General features: G+C 33.5%; 3 protein-coding genes across 5 annotated transcripts; 1 reads left to right on the top strand and 2 right to left on the bottom strand.

Annotated features, from left to right (window-relative positions):
• Positions 1-535: 535 nt before the first annotated feature.
• LOC146911787 (structural maintenance of chromosomes-like protein, putative (DUF3531)) lies at positions 536-4,729 on the bottom strand. 2 transcript variants are annotated; one of them, XM_085717814.1, is made up of 8 exons: positions 4,405-4,729; positions 4,211-4,298; positions 4,038-4,123; positions 3,826-3,907; positions 3,678-3,737; positions 2,420-2,541; positions 1,182-1,253; positions 536-1,052 (listed from the first exon to the last, which is right to left on the bottom strand). In XM_085717814.1, exons 1-8 carry the CDS (start codon positions 4,686-4,688, stop codon positions 950-952), a joined length of 897 nt encoding a protein of 298 aa, XP_085573940.1. In that variant the 5' UTR covers positions 4,689-4,729; the 3' UTR covers positions 536-949. The 2 variants fall into 2 exon arrangements, with proteins under 2 accessions (XP_085573940.1, XP_085573941.1); XM_085717815.1 differs by having other exon boundaries at positions 3,826-3,904.
• A 2,112-nt stretch (positions 4,730-6,841) lies between these two features.
• Positions 6,842-9,847, bottom strand: LOC146911786 (pyruvate kinase, cytosolic isozyme). Of its 2 annotated transcripts, none has more exons than XM_085717812.1 (4): positions 9,790-9,847; positions 9,354-9,693; positions 8,189-8,650; positions 6,842-7,889 (listed from the first exon to the last, which is right to left on the bottom strand). In XM_085717812.1, the coding sequence occupies exons 2-4, from the start codon at positions 9,609-9,611 to the stop codon at positions 7,077-7,079; spliced, it is 1,533 nt and encodes a 510-aa protein (XP_085573938.1). In that variant the 5' UTR covers positions 9,612-9,693; positions 9,790-9,847; the 3' UTR covers positions 6,842-7,076. The 2 variants fall into 2 exon arrangements, with proteins under 2 accessions (XP_085573938.1, XP_085573939.1); XM_085717813.1 differs by having other exon boundaries at positions 9,797-9,847.
• A 6,005-nt stretch (positions 9,848-15,852) lies between these two features.
• On the top strand, positions 15,853-18,314 carry LOC146911785 (uncharacterized). The gene is made up of 4 exons (XM_085717811.1): positions 15,853-16,038; positions 16,139-16,205; positions 16,314-16,400; positions 17,988-18,314. The coding sequence occupies exons 1-4, from the start codon at positions 15,877-15,879 to the stop codon at positions 18,050-18,052; spliced, it is 381 nt and encodes a 126-aa protein (XP_085573937.1). The 5' UTR covers positions 15,853-15,876; the 3' UTR covers positions 18,053-18,314.
• Positions 18,315-20,824: the final 2,510 nt, after the last annotated feature.

Genomic DNA, 20,824 nt, shown 5'->3' with positions numbered 1-20,824 from the left:
TAGAGTACCAAAAATATATTTTTCTTTTTAAAGTCAAAATGCACAAGTCAGCAAAGGTGGTCGTTAAAGTACTCTCATACTTTAGTAATACATTCTAGCTTATGGTTTGGGAGTATCATTATCTAGCTATAGTCATTTTAATTTTCATGTTTATTTGGCAACATTGCATGATGATGTTCTGCATATGCCATTCTCCTTTTTTTTATTACTGTTTTTGCTCTGTTGAGTTGGCAGGTATAATGGGGTAAGGTAGAATATTTCTCTCCAAAAGAAGGGAATTGTAACAAACTTTCTCATAGAGCACAAGAGAAATGAATGAGATCATCATAATAACAATTCAATTAACTTTCTCCTCTTCTTCCCTCAGGATTCTTGCAGTTTCCCAATTGTTCTTCGTATCGGATTTCATTCAAAACTTGATAAAATATTGATATTCACACTATTATGAAAATATTCACTTGAGGAGGCATATTGCAATTATCGGTACACCACATTTTAGTATGGTGCACCTTTTTGTGGCCACAAGATAACATAATTTAATCCAGAATATAACAAACATTACTAAGTACTGAATATGCTTGTTTTACATCTCATACCACCAAAGCATCAAACTAATTTAATGATAAATCTACCTATATTTTGATACACCATTTTAATATCAGATTTGAAATGGAAAAAGTTTCACAAGCCACTCCTATTCTATTCTCATCACTAAATCTATTATTTCTAATGTCAGTCACAACAAAACGCAGTTGAATCTCAAGGCTTCTGGCTCCATACGGTACGAAAATCCTATCGGGCAAGTGGCAACCAAGCACAACTTAAGAGGGTTAAACAAACCATCTCATCCAAGGGCATATTCTTATCAATGCATATTGTTACCGAACCTCTTTATATCATTTTTTAAACCAAAATCGAGTGGAAGGGATGAACTGCATCCAGTCCCTGTTCATATCTTGAAGTACTTGTAACCATACTCAGGGTTTGTCATCCCCTCTTCCCAATCACCCATGGACCGACCACCAAAAACAATTTGTTGGATACCAAGATATCTGCCATTCAGAGAAAGGTCAATCATTACTTTTGCATAACAAAAACAATAAATGCGCGCTTGGACATATAGTTACATTACATATATTCTTTACATTTTTATTACATGTAGTTCAGTAATTCAAACTTACTCTGAGCTTAAATTAGTAAGGCAGTTGAGAAGCACATCAATCGCAAAATAATCAGCAGTACCGAGGTCCACCCTGCAAGTACGATTTGTTTAAAGCTTAAACATATTGAACCAACATGAGTTTTGATTGAAAATATATCCTACCGTGTTTTCATATTCTACTGCAGTCATGTATTTAACTAAATGACATTGTTATTAATTGTTTGTGTATTAAATTATTAAGTCTCTACAACTTTAATTATAATTCTGAAACTTTCAGTTACTAGAAATTGTATAATAAAGAAAAATTCCCTCCTTTTCAATACCTATTTAGCTGGTGACAACCATCGAAGCCTTTGTTTTTTCCACTAGGTGAAGTTGATTATATGAATCAAATAATCCACAATGTTTTGTTGCCAATCAAGTCTAATGATATCCCATTTAAATATACATCTTTTTTAATGATATGACCAATAATTTTTCTGGGTCTCCCTGTACCTCTAACAATTGAACTATTCTCCATCTGGTCTATCCTTCATACCGGTGTTTCAACAAGTTTTCCCCGCTCTCTAAACAATACAAGACACAACTTTAGCATCCTTTCTCTTTTGGGAGCTACCCTATTTTTTCTCTTGTGGTTTCTCTCTTGATACAATCTTGTTTCTTTTTTTTTTGTAAGTAATAACTCGCCTATCGTAATACTCTCATCTCTGCAACACTGAGCTTGGTTTTATTTCATGTTCCTGCGAAACATATCCAAGAGACAATGCCACGATAATGCCTTTTTCCGAATGGTATACTCATAATTGAAAAGTCAATAAAAGCTATAAAGGAGAAACTAAATGATCAGGAGTGGTTACTTTGAAGAGAAAGTTGGGGTAGCCTCCTATTCAGAAAAGATGGTCAAAACTAGTCCTAGGTAATTTAGACATGTGTGTACTGAGGAGAAGATCTCTAAAAGCCTCGCTAAGAAGAGTAAATCAAATGGAGAAAAGTCCATTAGTTAGAGGAAAAATGAGACCACAAAAAACTATAGGCTAAACTAGTAAAAAGGTTTTAGGTTTAAATAGTTTGTCACTAGACATGATTTATGATATCATAGAATCCATGTTGTCAGATCCTCCTAGAGTGAAAAGGCATTTTATTGTGGTTAATGTTGTTAATAATTTAATCTGCATCATTCTATTTTTTCAACCTCTGTCCATTGCAAGGTCATAAAACCACTTATTAAAAAGACTAACAGAGTTTTAGACAATATACCAAACACGCCCCCAATTATCCTGGAACTCAACATCACTGATATCATGGAAAGATGACGGCATCACTTTGAAACCCTTATCTGAGTCATAGAGAGGATCATACTCCATTGACGAATTTGACATCTGCCATCAATTAAAAAGATACTTCAATTCTTTGTTAAAAGGGAGCAGCTACACACAGGTTGGAAACTAAAAATGAATGATAATTCTATGACACATATAGCCGAAGCAATCAGACAATCCAAAAAGTAAAATTAATTAAACTTTTACAGTGTCTTCCATTGTTGCTGTTCTTGCTATTTTGTAAACATTCTGATAGGCAGAGAAAATGATCCTAGAACTTGTATCAGAAGAGACATGGATATTATTAGCAATACAAATCTAATCGCCAAAATATTTTCGAGCTAGTTGTCGCTAACGTGTAAGTGTAAGCATGTGCTGTCAGATGGTTAAATGTAATTACATAACGAATACAATAACGTGCATGTACTATACCATCACACAAAAAGTCACCTCAACACATAAACTTCACTCCTAAAATTTGTAAGGAAATTTTCACAGTTATAGTACTGAGCTCATGCTATTCCATAATGTAAAAGTTCTCTTTAAGAAAAACATGCAAATAGGAAATCTAGACATGTAATTTCAATCATATAGCTACACTTCAAAAAGAGGGAAAGCATGAAAAGCTCAGTCCAATAAGGTATAACAACTAATAATAATCTTAATTGTAATATTCCCTGTCTATATGAAGCATGAAAGCTACTTAAGCTCTTACCTAGTTATCAATAAACAAGAATACTCTGCTATGATCGCGACTGTAATACTCTTACTTGAACTAATTATTTTGGTCAAGTATGAACCGTACCTAGTACAACTTGGACAACCAATTGAAACTACTATCTACTAACATAAAGACTACAAAACTGGTAAGAATTATAATATTCCAAGAGGTATTTGCTATTTAGTACTTTTATAAAAGTACATGTGTATAAAACTCATAAGCCAATTGGGTTCGGGCGTCTCAATTTCACTCTCTACTACAATGCTTGCTTGGCTCTCTCCATTATAAATTTGAATTAAATACCAAAATTGGTGCCAGAATTTTGAGGAATTTCAAGTCAACGGAACCAAAATAAAGTAGATTTGATGATTTCATTAAGGTAAGGCATACCTAAAAGAACTGAAGAAGTAGCAAATGAAAGTGAGTGGGAGGAATTGACGATAGTAAGCATGTAATGAATGAATGGGGCAAGTACCTGCAAGTTTGAAGAATTGTAGGCCCCAAGTCGACCCATGACATACCATGCTTGAATAACCTGTATAATAATTAATTGACATGAATGAAAGAATAAGATTTGATGAATGTATTATATAGATTGAAAAGCTAAAGAAGAAAAGACATACACTGCCAATTAGATTAACGTCGCGATCAGATGGTGATCCATACAATTCAAACCAGATATATGAATCAAGTGGATTGAAGCTGCTAGCAAAAGGCATCCCATGACAAATAATAATTAGAGTAATGCGAGAACAAATTTAGAATATGGTGATTTGGTCTATTTTGATGATATGGAAGTAGAAGCAAAAACATTAATTATTATGATAATACATACTCTCTAAAGGTGACTTTGGAGGCAACAACAGATCCAGTTTTGGAGCGACGAAAGTCTTTACCCTTTTTTCGAATTCTATCTTCCACCTGGAAGGAAAGAAAGGAACACATTAAATTTAATTAGAATTGAAAAATAAGGAAGTAGCAAGTAAGAAAGAAGATAAGATAACATACTCGTTCCTTCATGAGTTGAGGGTTGCCAATACTATCACCAAGTACAGCACGTAGTTCAGTGTCGTTTTTGCAAGCATCTTCAAGGACTCTATTATTATTCATTCATTCAGAAACCATATATATATATATAATTCAAATGAAATACAATAATGCAATAATAAGAAAGAAAGAAAGAAAGAACTACTAATACTTACTTAGCCCAAGCAGGGTAATTGTGAAGGCGTTCGTGTTCGCGTTGTTGTTTATCTTGTCGAATTCTTAGTAATCTTCGACCTCTAGCAGTGGTTCCTGATCCTTTTATCGATTTATCAATTTCATCATCATTATCCTTCAAGTTGGATTTGGATTTGGATTTGGATTTAGAGACACAACAAACAAACAAAGAACGAGTAGTAGAAGGACTACGCTTCAGCACCGAGGATGACTGTGGGGGACAGCAGTAGTTGTAGTACCAACATCCACACGCCATGCTACTCATCTCACTTTCTTCTATTCTTTCCTCCTCATTTTTGTTTGGATAATATTTATTTCTTTCTCTTACTAAAACAACACAGGATCAAATTTTAAAAATAGAATGGAAATCAACAATTCTTTCCTCCTCATTTTTGTTTGGATAATATTTATTTCTTTCTCTTACTAAAACAACACAGGATCAAATTTTAAAAATAGAATGGAAATCAACAATTCTTTCCTCCTCATTTTTGTTTGGATAATATTTATTTCTTTCTCTTACTAAAACAACACAGGATCAAATTTTAAAAATAGAATGGAAATCAACAAATAAGTATATATACAAAACTTTACAATTATCTTTTTGATTAAAAATCATTAAATTATTATTTCTTAATAAAATTATGGGTAACTCCCTCCGTCCTAAATTAAGTATTCCATTTGCTCATTTCACAAAAATGTATAAAGGAAAGAAAAAGAAAAATGGTTTTAAATATTTTTGTCAAGTATTGATTCATTTACTATTATCATAAATGTAAAGTAGAATATATTGAATTGAGAATGATGAAATAAGTGTATTGATCAGAGTTATAAGTGGAAAAAAATAATTAATATTATATTGAAAAGTGAAATGGGTCGGTTATTTTGGTACGATATTTTTTTACAAAAGGATCACTTATTATGGGACAGAGAGGGAGTACATTATTTGTTTTACAACAATTATTTGGTGTAAGCTATATTTTACATGTTTAAACTTATATTCCTTAAAAAAAGTTTAAATGTTAAATGAACTTTAAACTCATCTTAAAAGTTAGGTCAAAGAATGGTGTTGAATCACATTTCTTTATGGAACTTGAGCGATTTGAGATTCTATACAACTTTAATTACTCACTCTCGCACCTAGCAAGATGATTGAATTCAATTTCAGCATCGCAACCATTAACCTAGCTCAAATGCCATGTTAAATGAGTTCATCTAAAAAACTATCTCAAAGATATAACTACATCAACCAAGTGATTCGATTTAATTGTTCAGTGGTTAATGAGTTTAAATTAATAATGAATTGTAAGAGAAAATCCAAGTTCAAATTTTTGTCAAAAACAATCTTTAGCCATACCATGGTTAACTTCTATTTCAACTTCGGATTTACCAAAATCTATTTCATAAAAAGCATAAAGATTAACTACAAAACTATTAGCTTCATTGCTTAGAGTTGCCCTTACCGAAATATGATCAATTTATCTACTTCTTTGCCCAACAAATATTAACAAAGAGATTAATTCTATGATACACAAGTAAGATAAGTCTTACATCATGCACACATTAATTTATGTGTTTAGATCAATAAAATTAATCATTAGATCAAATAAGATATGACGTGATTTATTAATCCAATAATAAAAAAAAAACACATTTATATAGGGATGGCAATGGGTACCCATCCCCACACTCGCGTTTTAAGAAAATCCCCATACCTGAGCCCATACCCTCGTGAGCAATAAGTTTGGTGCCCGTCCCCATACCCTATGGGTATCTAAGTGCCCGTACTCGCACCCATTACCCGCACTTTCACAACAAAAAGATAATAAATAACAAAAAATATCACAACATAATTAAAATGATATGAAATTTGCTAAATCAACATATAAAATATTACGCATCATTTTATTTAGCCAAATAAAAAGCATCTAAAATATAAAAAACAAGTGCATATTACAATAAATATCAAAGACTTAGGATTAATTAACTAAATTAAATATAAATAAAATTATTGGTATAGTCTATATAATGTGCGGGCATGGGGCGGGGTGGGCACTAGAGTGCCTGTACCCGCACCCATACCCGTTCAAATTTGCGGGCAATTACCCGTGCCCAGGCCCATACCCAACAATGCGGGTATTTACCCGCCCATCGTGGGTATTTTTTTCGGGTGCCCATTTGGTTTGGGTCCAATTGTCATCCCTATTTATACATGATATATTACTATTATTTTACTTTTGCCCACAATAAACAAAGTCTCCCAAAAAGCCTCGTTGCATCACAAAAGCTACATTAGACAAAGTCTTTTCTAAGAGCCTCCTTGCAGCAATAAAAAACTAAAATTTTAAAAGTTATACCTTATTTTTGCTTTATTTTGTTTATTAAATTTCAAAAATACTAAAATTATCCACAAAAATGTCATTTAAAATGCAAGAAATGCAGGTTATTTTCATGAGAATCTCATTTAGAAGTACTCAATATTACAGAAAATACCAAAACCGAGTTCATTCAGAGCAAAATATACCAAAACCTGCTAACAGCTAAATCCTCCATTATATGGTGGACAAACAGCACAAAGTTTAACTTCATTAGTACAAAAGCTGAAACATAACACAACCCTTCCTGCATCTAAGGCCAGCTAATAACACATTGTGCATCACTTCACTATGCAGATCTTTATAACAGAAGCAGCTCCAATACGATGAAGAGCAACAACGGCGTCACCAGGTTTACAAAGCCCCTTTTGTGTTGCTGACTTAAGAGAAGCTTCCAGAATTGCATCTGTAGATTCTGCATCAGTAGCTCTTGCAGATCCTTCTGCCAATATAGGAATCAAGCCTCTGTATATTAAGCTGTGCCTTGCTGGTGCCTCATCACTGCAGGTCCAATCAAATGAGTCTGTGGTCAAAACCGGAACTACCACAGACAAGATTGGAACTGCTGGCCTATACTTAGCAACTAACTTGGCAGTACTCCCACCTCGTGTCAGCACGACAATGAGTTTCGCTCTGGCCTTATTGGCTGTGCGTACAGCAGATGATGCAAGGCTTTCCAATGGACTCATAGGCAATGGAGTAGACCTTATCATCTCTTTGAATATAGCACCATAATCAAGGGATGATTCTGCTTCAACACAAATGCGAGCCATGATTTTGACAGCAAGTTCAGGGTATGCTCCAGCAGCACTTTCACCACTAAGCATGACACAGTCGGTTCCATCAAGAACTGCATTGGCTACATCAGTTGCTTCGGCTCGGGTTGGCCGAGGAGACTTGATCATGGATTCAAGCATCTGGGTAGCAGTCACCACAGGCTTGCCAACAAGATTACACTTATAAATCATCATTTTCTGTGCCAGGAAAATCTTCTCAACTGGGATTTCCATTCCAAGATCACCACGGGCCACCATGAACGCATCAGTCTCACGCAGGATCTCATCAAAGTTCATGACTCCCTCCTGATTCTCAACCTTGAAATGAAATTCCACAAAATCATTATTTAAAAACCATTAAGCACGACTTCAGAATTGGTGTAAGAAACACAAACACACAAGTTAGTACTTGTTCATATTAAACAGACAATCATGGAATTTGTGTTGAAGAGAAAAATGATGAATTACATTCAACTTAAAGATGCATTAGAAGATATATCAACAAGGACATGCAATTCATTAATGGTGAAGGGGGAAAAATTAACACCACAAACAAATGAAATGGTGATCCTTTATATCATTATTAAAATTGCAGAAGAATGCAATTAAAATTCTACCTTTGACATCAACTGAATATGCTTAGCATGTGGCCCGAGAACCTTGCGGACATTAACAAGATCAGAGCCCTTACGAACAAATGAAAGAGCAATCATATCAATATTGTTAGGGACACCCCATTCAAGAATATCTTCCTTATCCTTGTCAGTAAGAGTGGGAAGATCCACCACAACACCAGGGAGATTGACATTTTTCCTCTCACCCAACATTGCAGAGTTTTGACAGCGACATCTAACAGTACCGGCTTCTTGATCACAGGACAAAACAGTGAGACTGATTGTTCCATCAGAGCATAGAATGGTATTTCCAGGCTTCAAGTGGACAGGCAGTTTCTTGTAACTCATTGATATCATCTCTGGATCTCCCTTGATTTCATAATCAGTAGTTATGGTGATTTCTTGTCCTTCTTTGAGTTGAATAGGTTTTCCATCTTTCAGAAAGCCAGTCCGGATCTCAGGCCCCTGCAAAAACACAGTACAGTAGAGAGCATATGTACCGTACATGAAAACGTTAATAATTTCATTAAGAAAGAAATTCATCGCTAACATATAAGAGAATCATAACTGTACAAGGAAAATAGCAATAAAATAGTCTGTAAGGTTTGACACCTTCACCTGGGTTAGAACCTAGGACCTTACAGTCGTTTGTGTGACTTTCAAGTGGTAATCACTAAATTACCACTTTGTCTACAGACAAAAAAAAACAGCAATAAAACATCATCCTCAGCAACATGATATTGATGGAATAATATTTTTTTGTCTGTAGACAACGCGGCAAGCATAACGTGAAAATCACACGCACAACTGCGAGATTGTGGGTACAAACCCAGGTGAGGATGTCTTGTCTAACAATATTGACATTGACAATTGAGCTAGGCCTTACAAAAATTGAAATAATAAAAAAGCATAAAAAAATGTTGAGTACTAGCTTTGAAAAGTTGTTAATTGAAGGGCACAATCCTGATTAAACACAAAATTGATTCTAGAATTGATTTTTACACTCAAATTGATTGTTTATATAAATGTATCCAAACACAAATCACTTGTTCAAGTGAGTTTTAGACAAAAATCAATTCACTCAAAATCAAATTCAATGCAAGCAAGAACATATATAGTGATCCCTATGCTATGCTATTGCTATGCATGTATAGAAACAAGAACAAACCTTGGTGTCGAGCATGACGGCACAGAGAATACCAGTAGAATGCATAGCAGACTTGAGATTATCGAGGGTTTCCTGATGATATTCATGAGTACCATGTGAAAAATTGAAACGAGCAACATTCATGCCAGCTTTAAGAAGTTTTTGAATCATCTCAACAGATCTCGAAGCAGGACCCAAAGTACAAACAATTTTGGTCTTAGGAACACGACCATCGTTTGGTAGTTGGTTCAAGATCCCTTCAATGTCTATGTTCGACATTCTTCTATTCTAACTCTAACTCAGTTTAGATCAAATCCCACCCACCGCTTCAGTAGTTAGCTAGATACTTGTTGCAATAATGCTAAATAAACACAAAAACAAGACAAGACAAGAAAAGTGATGAGAATCATATACTAAGTAACAGTATAGTATAGCAATAACAATGACATAGACATACCACTTACTGGCTGCTTTTGCGTTTGGAAAACAGCTTTGTAATGTAATGTAACTGAGTTGTTGAGTTAAGGGTTTTTGTGAGTATTTATTTACCCAAACTTGCCACTGGGGAAAAGAATATTCCCTTGTTTTCATGTTGGTGTTTTTTTTATCCTTTCTTACCCCTCTTCCAAGTTTCAATTCCAAATCTGTCAAAAATAATTCCAAACACGCGTAACACGTTGAAAATTATTTATTTACTTTTAAATATTATTACATTACATGATTACAATTTTGTCAAATAATAAATAAGTAAAGGTAGAATGTGCCTTCGAGAACCGAATATTACGTTTTTCATCCGATAAACCTTCTTTCTTCTTCTACACGTTATTAGTGTTATGCTTATGCACCAAAACCAAAATGCTCATATTACCATCGAGTCTATCCGGAGTACTTTTTAATAATTTTAAATATTAAGTTTTGATAAAAATTTGTGTGATCAATGTATTAAAAATTGAAATATTTTATCTTTTTAAAAAATAATTTCTCTTTTTAGAATTTTTAAATCAGAAAACAAACGGGACTTTTATAGAGACTAAATTTAAAAACTTATGATTTTATAAGGACTAAAAACATATTTATATATTTTTTAAATGTTATAACAAATAGATGAAATCAACTTTTAAAAAATTCGAACATATTTTTGTCAATTTTCTTTTTGAATATGTTAGTCTAGACTTAGTCATAATCAAAAATATTATAATTTTGATTTTTATAAATCCTATAAAAGAAATTGGGTTAACCTTCAAGTTTATGAAAGAAATGTGTGTTGGTAATTCAGAGTTCGACCAAAAAAATAAATAAAGTTTTACAAATAGTTGTTCCACTCAAAAATTAAACTCAATTCTTTTAGACAATTTATTATTTGGTTGTTTTTGTTAACTACTTGAACTCAATTATTCCGTTAAATCTATGAATTGATTTAATTAATTATAAATTTTGTATCGACTATAGATTTAAAAGATATAAGATTTTAGAAGAAAAATAAAAGTATTGTAGTCAATTTGAATGGTCTTTACCCTTTTATCTCTTTACTATTGTTGAAAGTTGTCATTGATATTTGGTCAAGTTATTTCTTTTTGAGTCTGGTTTCAATTTACCAATAACGGGGTGTCTAACACTGTGGGTTGAAGGCCCCCACCGATTTGGACTCTAGAGACGCCCACGTCTTCTTCCATGGTGTGCGCCCCACTGTTTTGCAGGTGAAGTTACTCTCGGTCTCGAGAATGGTAATATGGTATTCATCTATTTATTTTTTAACTAAGATCTGATTTACTGCTGTAGATGTTTGTTTTGTGCCATGGCTAGTTGTTGCTCACGCAAATTAGTAAAACCTGTACTTTTTAATATCAAAGTGAATGGTAACGTGCATTAGAAAATATTTTTGTGTGAGTACCATTATTCATATCATTGTGTAATGGCCATTATTCATTCCTATTATTTAATGTCAACTTAATCACGTAAATACCATTTAGTCATTCCTTGTTACATTTTGTGTGAGTTCTCCAACTTTTTTTCATGCATAAAGTCATGAATCGAAACCTGACAACTTACAATATAAAACGTCTTATCATGAATAATTTTAGGAACTTTCTAGGTTGGAAACTTACAAATTAGAGCCAATAACATGTTTGTTGGAGAACACGGTCAACTCACGCTACAAAACTCAGAATCATGGGATTTAGTATTGAGGCGAAAGCACACGTTCAGAAACACAAATTTGAAATGAATCACCGAAAACACTATGTAAAACATGAGACATGAGTGTAGCTTATCAAGATTGAACTTGTAATTTTGTAAATTTTGGGTTTAGGGTTTGATGTTAAACGAAACTAGTGTTAGATGAACTATTGAGTGTATAAATATACTTAAGTACTTTCATCTTTTGAGCTAGTTTTTGGGATGAAATCTAAACTCATTTAACATAGTATTAGAGCAATGTGGGACTAGAAATAAACTACAAACAACTTCAAAATCAACTTCAACAACTAGGATAACAATCAATAAAGGAACCAAAAATTAGAAATGCGCCACAATTTAAGGATTCATATGACAAAAAGAACGCCACAGGGATTGTAACACCCCGTTTTCCCAACATAAAAATTTCTTAATAAAATCAGAGTAATTCATCGTAAACGGAATGTTACATTTCATAAAAATCATAAATGAATAAATAATAATTTATCCTTCAAAAATTCAATCAACAAAGTACTTAATATCTTGCAGCGGAATTATTCAACGTCCAAAAATAGTCTTTGGCACATAAGGCCTCATCATAAAAGTCTCATAAATAGTCTAAAACATCGTAATCAGTTCAATCCAACAACTTCATTAAAAATCTCATAAAACAATACGTAAGGAATAAAAAACAATGTCAAAACTCTCATCCCGTTACGTATCAGAGCACCTAAAGACACACTTGTGAGGAGTCCACTCACGACCACGCCTAATCTTGATTACCTGCAAGTTACCCATACGAAGAGCAACATTTTCAAGCAGAAGGGGTGAGATTCACAAAACAATAATATTAAGCATATAATTCAACAATTATATCTAACATCTTAAACTTCATTAACTAGTATCATTACTCTCCCTACATTAGTCATAAACATCATCACATGTCATCAATAATATCACAAACATCATCACATATCATCGACATAATAATCATGAACATCTTCATATATCATCAAACATTAGTCATAAGCATCATCATATATCATCACCATAATAATCCTAAACATCACATATCATCTTAATCATAAACATAAACATCATATATCATCTTAATTATAACATCATATATCATCGTATATCATAACCTCATATATCATCGTATATCATAACATCATATATCATCATAATCATAACATCATATATCATCATAATCATAACATCATATATCATCTTAATCATAATTCATCACTAGACACTTCATCAAACATCACAACTTAACGACTTGACTCAACTATGCAACTCTTTCGTCTTAAATCATTTTGACTCGACTATGCAACTTTTTCATCTTAAAACGTCTTGACAATGCAAATGCATGTGGTACCATTCTAGGACATAATCCCTCGTCGCTAATGAGCATAAATAGGCTCCCAAGGCTTAAGCCCTCGTCACTTTTGAGCACAAGGCTCCAGGGCTTGAGCCCTCGTCGCTTTTGAGCAAATGCTCCAGGGCTTGAGCCCTCGTCGCTTTAAATGAGTATGCATGGACTCAACATCTTACATCTTAGAAACATCATGAACATCTTATAACTTCTTAACATCTTAACATCTTGACAACATAACGTCTTAACAACTTGACGACTTCATAACGACTTGACGACTTAACAACTTCAACGACATCGACAAACAACTTACAACTTTGAAGACATTGACGACAACTGTGGTAATGACAACGACTTCACATCATAATTTCATATTCATCAATCATAAACAACGTCATATAACATCGTGCTTAAACATCAACAATTCATCATATAACATCGTATTCAAACATCAACAATTCATCATATAACATCGTATTGAAACATCAACAATTCATTATATAACATCGTATTTAAACATCAACAATTCATCATGCATCTTTGTAAAAACATAATAAATTATCCACAACATATTTTCATGCCAAACCAAAGCTACTGAAAAGATATCACAATTATCAACAACTTTCATGTTTATACCAAAGACTAATTCAGAACAGAAACATGTGAAACAAACACAAAAACATGAAACAGAGAATGTTGTCACCGTACAATTTCGCTAAGACCTCCTTGGAGTATTTTCATCATAACTCAGAAACTAAAAGTCATTTTCATGTCAAACAAAAGCCACTCGAAAGCTAACAAAATTATCTAAAACTTTCATGTTTACACCAAAGGCCAATTCTGTACCGATCAATACGAGTTTACGTTTTAAATTAGGAAAAGTTGTGCAGAAAGTCCATAAAAATTCACTGTGACCTATGTGCAGTAATTTGACCATAACTGAAGTTCTATAAATCATTTTGACACCAGACCGACATTAGAAAACTAACATCCATACCTACAACTTTCGTGTTTACACCTAAACCCACTTCGGAACTTAAACTTGTCAAACTGAGACAATAAAAACGCGTTTTGCACACTGACAGCAAAATCGCAGTTCAGCTGCGATTTCGCCTTGGGGAGATCTTTTCGACTCCGTTTTCGATCCAATACTCTCCAAACTTGACCCTAATCATTACCCTATGATTATCCTATCATTCGAACACTAATTATTCATCAACCTACTGTATGCAAATTCAAAGGGTTCTCAAATCTATTAACAACCTATTACAATTCTTAAACCCTAATTCTTAAACTCACCGACATCTCATCCAATTCCATGGTTCTAACCTCAAAACTACATCCAATAATCATCCTATGGATTATCTAATGTCTGTACACAGTTTCTACATCAATCTAACAACTTTTCATCGGTTAATCCTCAATTCTTCACTTAAAACCCTAATTCCTCAATCCTCACAAACTCTTCCTACAACTCGTTAAATCTAATCATTATAATCATACACATAATAGTATTAAATGCTAGTCTCACCCTTACCTTAACAATCGATGCAGCCTCTTCTCTCTCCTCTTTGTCTTCTCTTCTCTTCTCTCCTTGTTCTCCTCTTTTCCAAAAAGCGGTTTAACGTAAAAACTCTTTTTAACCTAAGCTTCCTTATTTATAATACTAAATACTCTTCCTAAATATGTTTAGGCCCAATAACTCTGTCTTCTTTCTATTCTAACCCCCAAATCTACTTATTCTAATAATTCTCATATTTCTAATAAATAATAGAATAAAGCCACTTAATAAAATACCAACACCTCACATATTTAAAATAAATCACATAAATAGACTCTAACTTAATAAAAATAATTAAATATCAAAGTGGGCGTTACAGGGATCAACACCCTTGATAAGTTACAGTGATTATTGGTTAACAAACAAAAATTGAAAGACATTTTTTTAGTTACGAGGAAATTTGAATCAAGACCAGTAGACTCTCATCGTACATAGCACATATACTTCCGATCGAAGGCGTGTCTAATACCTTAGATTTTGGCGTTTTAAGCTAGCATAAACTTATGATCGAAGGAAAAAGAGCACCATTTGCCTTACGATCGAAAGCAAAAGAGGCTCCAAATGACTTGATAGCAAGGGCTTTAATTAAATATGCTATCAAGTCATCATTTGGAGTAAGTTTTGCATTTTTAGCCCTTGCTATTATCATTAAAATTCCAAGACATTGAATGTCATACATCCTTTATTCAATAGTTATACTTCCTTCGCCCTCGTCAACCTACTTAAGAAGTCAAAATCCCCCAACACTTGAACTACTTATTTTGACTGAGCTAACATTTAAGGTAACATAAACGTCTTGAATCTACTTAACCAATTAGATTCTCATCATAATCGACCAAATTGGATTATGACTATCAAAATAAGTTAATATTGGTTCCAACTCACATATAATAAGTAGGCCATTCCTTAATAATTAGACTCTTAAATCTATGTCCTCGTAAGCTTATCTCAGCTGGCCGGGACAATGTATAATATATGCAAGGTTTAGGGTTCAAACCTCGACCACCACAAAAAAAAAAGACTCTTAAATCTATACCATCATCTTTAACATAATAGACTATTTTTCAATGGAGTTGTTATGAAAAGTTAACATTTGTTTTGTCAATCAAAATTTTGTGTTGAAAGAGTTGACAACATTAATCTGAATTCAATTCCTTGAGTCGTCTATTTCAAGAAGTAATCTTAAACATATCCAAATACCTAAGCCGTGATATATGGGGAGGTCTATTTGGTTACATAGAATTTTTTTTTTTTTGAAAATTAAAATTGTTTTTTCACAATTATTTTATATTATTTATTATATTATATTTTATTTGAGGGGGTTATTTATTATATTTTATATGCCTAAAAAAATAAATATATATTTTATTTATGATATAAAGAGGAATTTAAGGTTCAGAGAGTGAATTAGGGTTTTGAGGGAGGAGGCAGGGATGGCGAAGTTCAACGTTGTTCAGAAAAGAAGAAGAGCTCTAGTTGCTGAGAGGAAGAGATTGATTCACGGCGACCCTACCACCGGCAAGCTTAAGATTAGAAAGCAGCCTGTTAATCTATCCGGCAAACGCAAGCGCAAGCTCTTCAAACAATGGCGTCGTGTCAGTACTCTCTCTCTCTCTCTCTGTCTCTGTATCTCTTTCTTCATATCTTCGACTACTTTTGCTTAATTATGTGTTTTCACTTTTTGATTAACTGAAGGAACAAAAAGATGCTGTAGAGAGTGGCTTGATTAGCATGGAAGAGGTTCAAATGGCTGTTGCTGAAGGTAACCGTGCGCTATCAATCCCTTAAATGAATTTCAGTTTCCTCGAGTGATTAGCTGATTCCTTTAGTTTAACAAAAGAGCTCATTTATTGTTTGGTTTTGTGAGCAGGGGAAACCAAAGATAAGAGTGCTGCATCTTCAGCTAAATTTCACTTGAAAAAAAAGGGCTTGAAACTTAAACAGCTCAAGGGCAAAGGTAATTTTTTTTTTGGTTCTGTTTTGCATTTGGTTAGAGTTATGAAAGCACCGATATGGACGCCTCGACACCAATAATTATTTGAAAAAAAATGATATAATTGAATGTAATCACACATGTCAGTGTACACATGGCTGACATTGGGCACACGCCATCGATCGGAAGTGTTGGTGCTACATAGATTGAGTCTACCTGGCTTGATTCAAATTTCCTTATAACTAGAAATTAGTTTTCAATTGTTGTTTGCTGACCAATAATCAAGGTAGTCAAAATTGAGATTCTATCTAGGGTCAAGAGAGGACTCAATTGTAAATCATGGGATTGTAACATAGCATGGATAGTAAGGCATATCAATTGTTGTTGATAAGGCATTACTGAAAAATTGTGATCTATTTTTCAAAATAATATAATGTTTGTGGTGGAGGCTTATCAATTGTTGTTGATAAGGCATTACTGAAAAATTGTGATCTATTTTTCAAAATGAATCTGCTTTTAAATATATTTTGGAGTTGGCTCTTAATACGCTCGTTCATTTAGATATCACATGATATAGCCAAAGGGGCGAGTGGGTCTCTACATAGGGCAACTTATTAGTTGATTTATTTTTTTAAGTGGTATCTTTGGAATTTACAATGTATTTTCGCTTCAAAACAACGATTAATCTAGGATTCTTGGATCGAGGGGAAGTGTCAATGTTAATTTGGACAATAGCTAACTAACAGTTTAATATAACACGCATATACGAGATCCTTGTTTTGATAGTCAAAAATCAATATACCATTAGTCTTCAAGAGTGATGGTGGTTGGTTACTTATTTGATGCAACTATTAGCGACCTCCTTTGGTCCCTATTCTAATGTTTATGGCTAAGATTGCACATTTGGAGCAATTAGTATTAACAAAGTTCAAGTTTGTTATTAGCTAAGAAAAAGAAAATGCAGAAACTAGGAGCTAATGCTTACTGCTAATGCGAAACTCGTATGACCACAAGCTATACGCTGAAACTGAAAATGGAAAACACAAATGACCCCAGCCCCCTCCCCTCAATTACCCTCTGTAACAGATTTATTCTCCCTTTCTTTTTGAATTATATGTTGATGCAGTGCTACCAACTGAGAGGTAAACCAGAGCATTCTTGCTGCTTTGTTTTCCCTACACTGCGTTGTTGTGAACTAGCGGCTAGTAGATTTCAGCTTCTCATTGGATGGAATACTCCTAGATCTTTCAATCATTTTAAACTAAGCTTTTAATACTAGACAAATATTCACTTTTAAGATTGTAGTGGCTTTTACCTACCGCACCATAACATGTAGAACCAGTAGACATATTTATACAAAAATGAACCAAAATCAAATTGAAAGTGAAACCTTATCAACCAAATAGTAACAGGTTTTATTTATAGATTTACATGCACTTGTACAAATGTTTTGAATATAGACATATGGGACAAAATTTCTTTCAATTTTTTCTTAAAATGTTCATTTTTTGAATTTCTTGTTGTGGAATGACAATTTATGAAGAACCATCAAATTGTTTACAAAATATTCTGCGTAGTTAACTTATAATTGGTGTTTGTTGTGGCATATAGGGAAGACCAAAAGAAAATCTGATGTTCCTGCTGCTGAAGTTTCAACTGATGCAATGGTGGAGTAATTTTCGTTTTCTCCTTTATAGTATGAGGATAGAAGAGGCAAAAATGAGATGGTATAATGTTGTAACCTTGAATTGAGTGTTTTGGGGTAGGCTGTCTAGATATTTTCCTTTTTATTTATATTTTTTTATGGTAAAAGAATGGAAGCTTTGATTTTATAGTTTGAGTTGTTCAATTGTTGTCATATTCCTAGAAGGAAGCTCACTGATTTGATCAACTAACCTTTATCAAATGTTAGATGAAGTAGTATATTGCACCGGTTTATCTTTGTCCTTTACTTTATATTGGTGAAAGGAAATCAAATTAGCATATGGAAAGTGCTGTTGATTCTAAGAGCATAAAATATTATTTCTGGGAATCCTATTACGTTTTACTGCATACTCTTTCTATTGTTGATTTGAATTCATAAACAAAATGGAGACTAACACAACAAATACAAACTCTGCAAAATAGAGAAATTAACCGAATTATAAAGTGATTTCTAACGTGCATGAGCAAATTATAACTCCCATGGCGTGTGATCGTACACAACCGTTTGATATGGACTTTCCACTAGATATAATAACATGCATCTCTTTAACAAAATCATTTACCATTCTGAGTATCTCTCCTGTTCTCTTTCATGCTTTCATATTCTTTGCATGTATTCTAATGGCATTGAAATTTCTTCTAGAATTGAAAAACAATAATGGTTTTTGACGCCCATTTAAAACCAAAATTGTCATCAACTTTGGATCCCAAATTCTTTCATCCTCATTAGAAGATTGCCTCATCAGGAGATTAGAGAAATTATATAATTACTATTATTTGGTAGATTCAAAATAATAATGTTGGCTAACACCAAAAAATAAAATAAAATAACATTGTTGGGGAATAATTTCAAGATCGCGAGGGAGAAAAGAATGGAAACACTAATAATTTGAACAACAAAATCTTAGATGTCAGAGATGTAGCTTTTGTTTTTGTAGAATAAGCTTAGATCTCCTCCGGGTCAATGAATTTTGAATTGGATAATCAATAACACTTTCTCCCTCACCAATTGTGTTATTAATAACATGGACAACAAACTTCAATTTGCTTTTACTTGGCAAGAAGAGTGGAGAGGGGGAACAGTTCACGCAGCACGACAATTGAGTTGTGAGCCAAACTGTGTTATTAACATTTATGACATTCATAACCTACAAACATGCTAAACTGTCGTGAGTACAAGTCCCCGCCAGGCCAACCACCATCGTGCTTTCTGTCCAACCACTGTCGAAGGAGAAGATACTGGCCATGGGGGAAAGCACGAAGAGAGGGATGAGTGGATAATTTGTGGTATATGTGATATAAAACCGTTCCAGTTGCGCGCATGGTTTGAGACACGAGCTGGTCTTGCATGCTAGAAGTTGCCTCAGTTATATATAATAATAACCAACTAACTAAGGGCTACGGATCTAAATGCTAAGTGAACACAGTTATTTAGAAGAAGAAATGTTTTAGTAAATGGAAGAGTTTCCATTTGAACTTTTTGTGAACTATATAGTGAATTAAATATGTCTTGTGTGGTCATGAAGAAAGTTAAAGAACTGTGAGAAGGTAGGTTAGCCATTATATTTCACAAACTGTTCAAGCCATTGATATACAGTTTGCTTCAGATTAAGACTTGAAGACGGTTGCTTGTTTTTCGGATTTTGACGAGATTAAGAAATTTCCAAGGGAAATGCAATATCCATTGACAGACTTGTAGGTATATGTGCAGCTTGTCCAATCAAATTTGCAAAAAAACTTTGAGTTGAAAGGAAGGGTAGATGGTACAGGAATTATCCTTGAGGAGGTGAAAGTTTCAATTGGAGGACCAAGATGAATGCATCACGGTGAAGGGAAGTAGTGTTTCTCATGTGCTGGCTATGACGCTAAACAATATAAGTGATGTATGGTCTGGTCTGGTGCTGGTTTGGTAGATTAGGTTTTCTATCAGTCTATAGTATGCTGCAGGGTCCTGTAAATGAGCCAATATCTTTGATTGACTTTGCCCTTTTATGCATAAGGGTGGAATCCAATTTAGTGGCAATAAGCTTATTCTCTAAAAAAAATGTCCAAGTTGTATTTCTTTTGGAATATGTGAATTTCTTATTAATTTGGATCATACTATCTCAAAGCATAAGAGTAAGAAGCACTTCAAGTATACAAGGTCGTTGATGTTGAAGGTGGTGTTGAGAAAGGATTTGACGACAATGTAGGAGACGGGAATTAGAATAGGCTGAACCTGCTTGCAGGATATAAGTGTGGTTGGTCAAAAAAATTGAAGGTGGTTTGTATTTTATCAAAGACTTATGTTTCAAGAGTCAGATATCCAATAACCTTATTTAAAAGCCAATTTTATATATAGATGTATTTAAACAAGTAGTTTAACATATGTTTAAATAGATCAACGAGTTAATAAACCATATTTTACATGTCATTTTAGAGATTTAACTAAATATAATTTATATCATATTTCAATTATACTTTATAATAATAATAATCGAAAATACATATTTAATAAAATAATAAATAAAAAAATAATATTTATATTTACTAGGTCTAAAAGACTTGAGAAAAAGGCATTAGCCTTCTCTAAAGCTTGCATCGGTGCCGGCGTATCATCAGGTACGGTGGTGCTTCATTCACTGTTTTCGAATTTCATATGCATTTTTTTTTTTTACTACTTCATCTCATCTCTTGTGCTCATTTGCCATTCTCGCTTTGTTTTCTACTTCTCTATCAACTGTTTGATCAAAGTTCCAATCAAA

The sequence above is a fragment of the Medicago sativa genome, chromosome 6 (genome assembly GCF_051527215.1).
Source record: "Medicago sativa cultivar Bolivia chromosome 6, Bolivia_mono, whole genome shotgun sequence".
Lineage (NCBI taxonomy): Eukaryota > Viridiplantae > Streptophyta > Magnoliopsida > Fabales > Fabaceae > Medicago > Medicago sativa.
The sequence above is the reverse complement of the archived record's forward strand: the minus strand, read 5'-3'. Positions and strand labels throughout refer to the sequence as shown.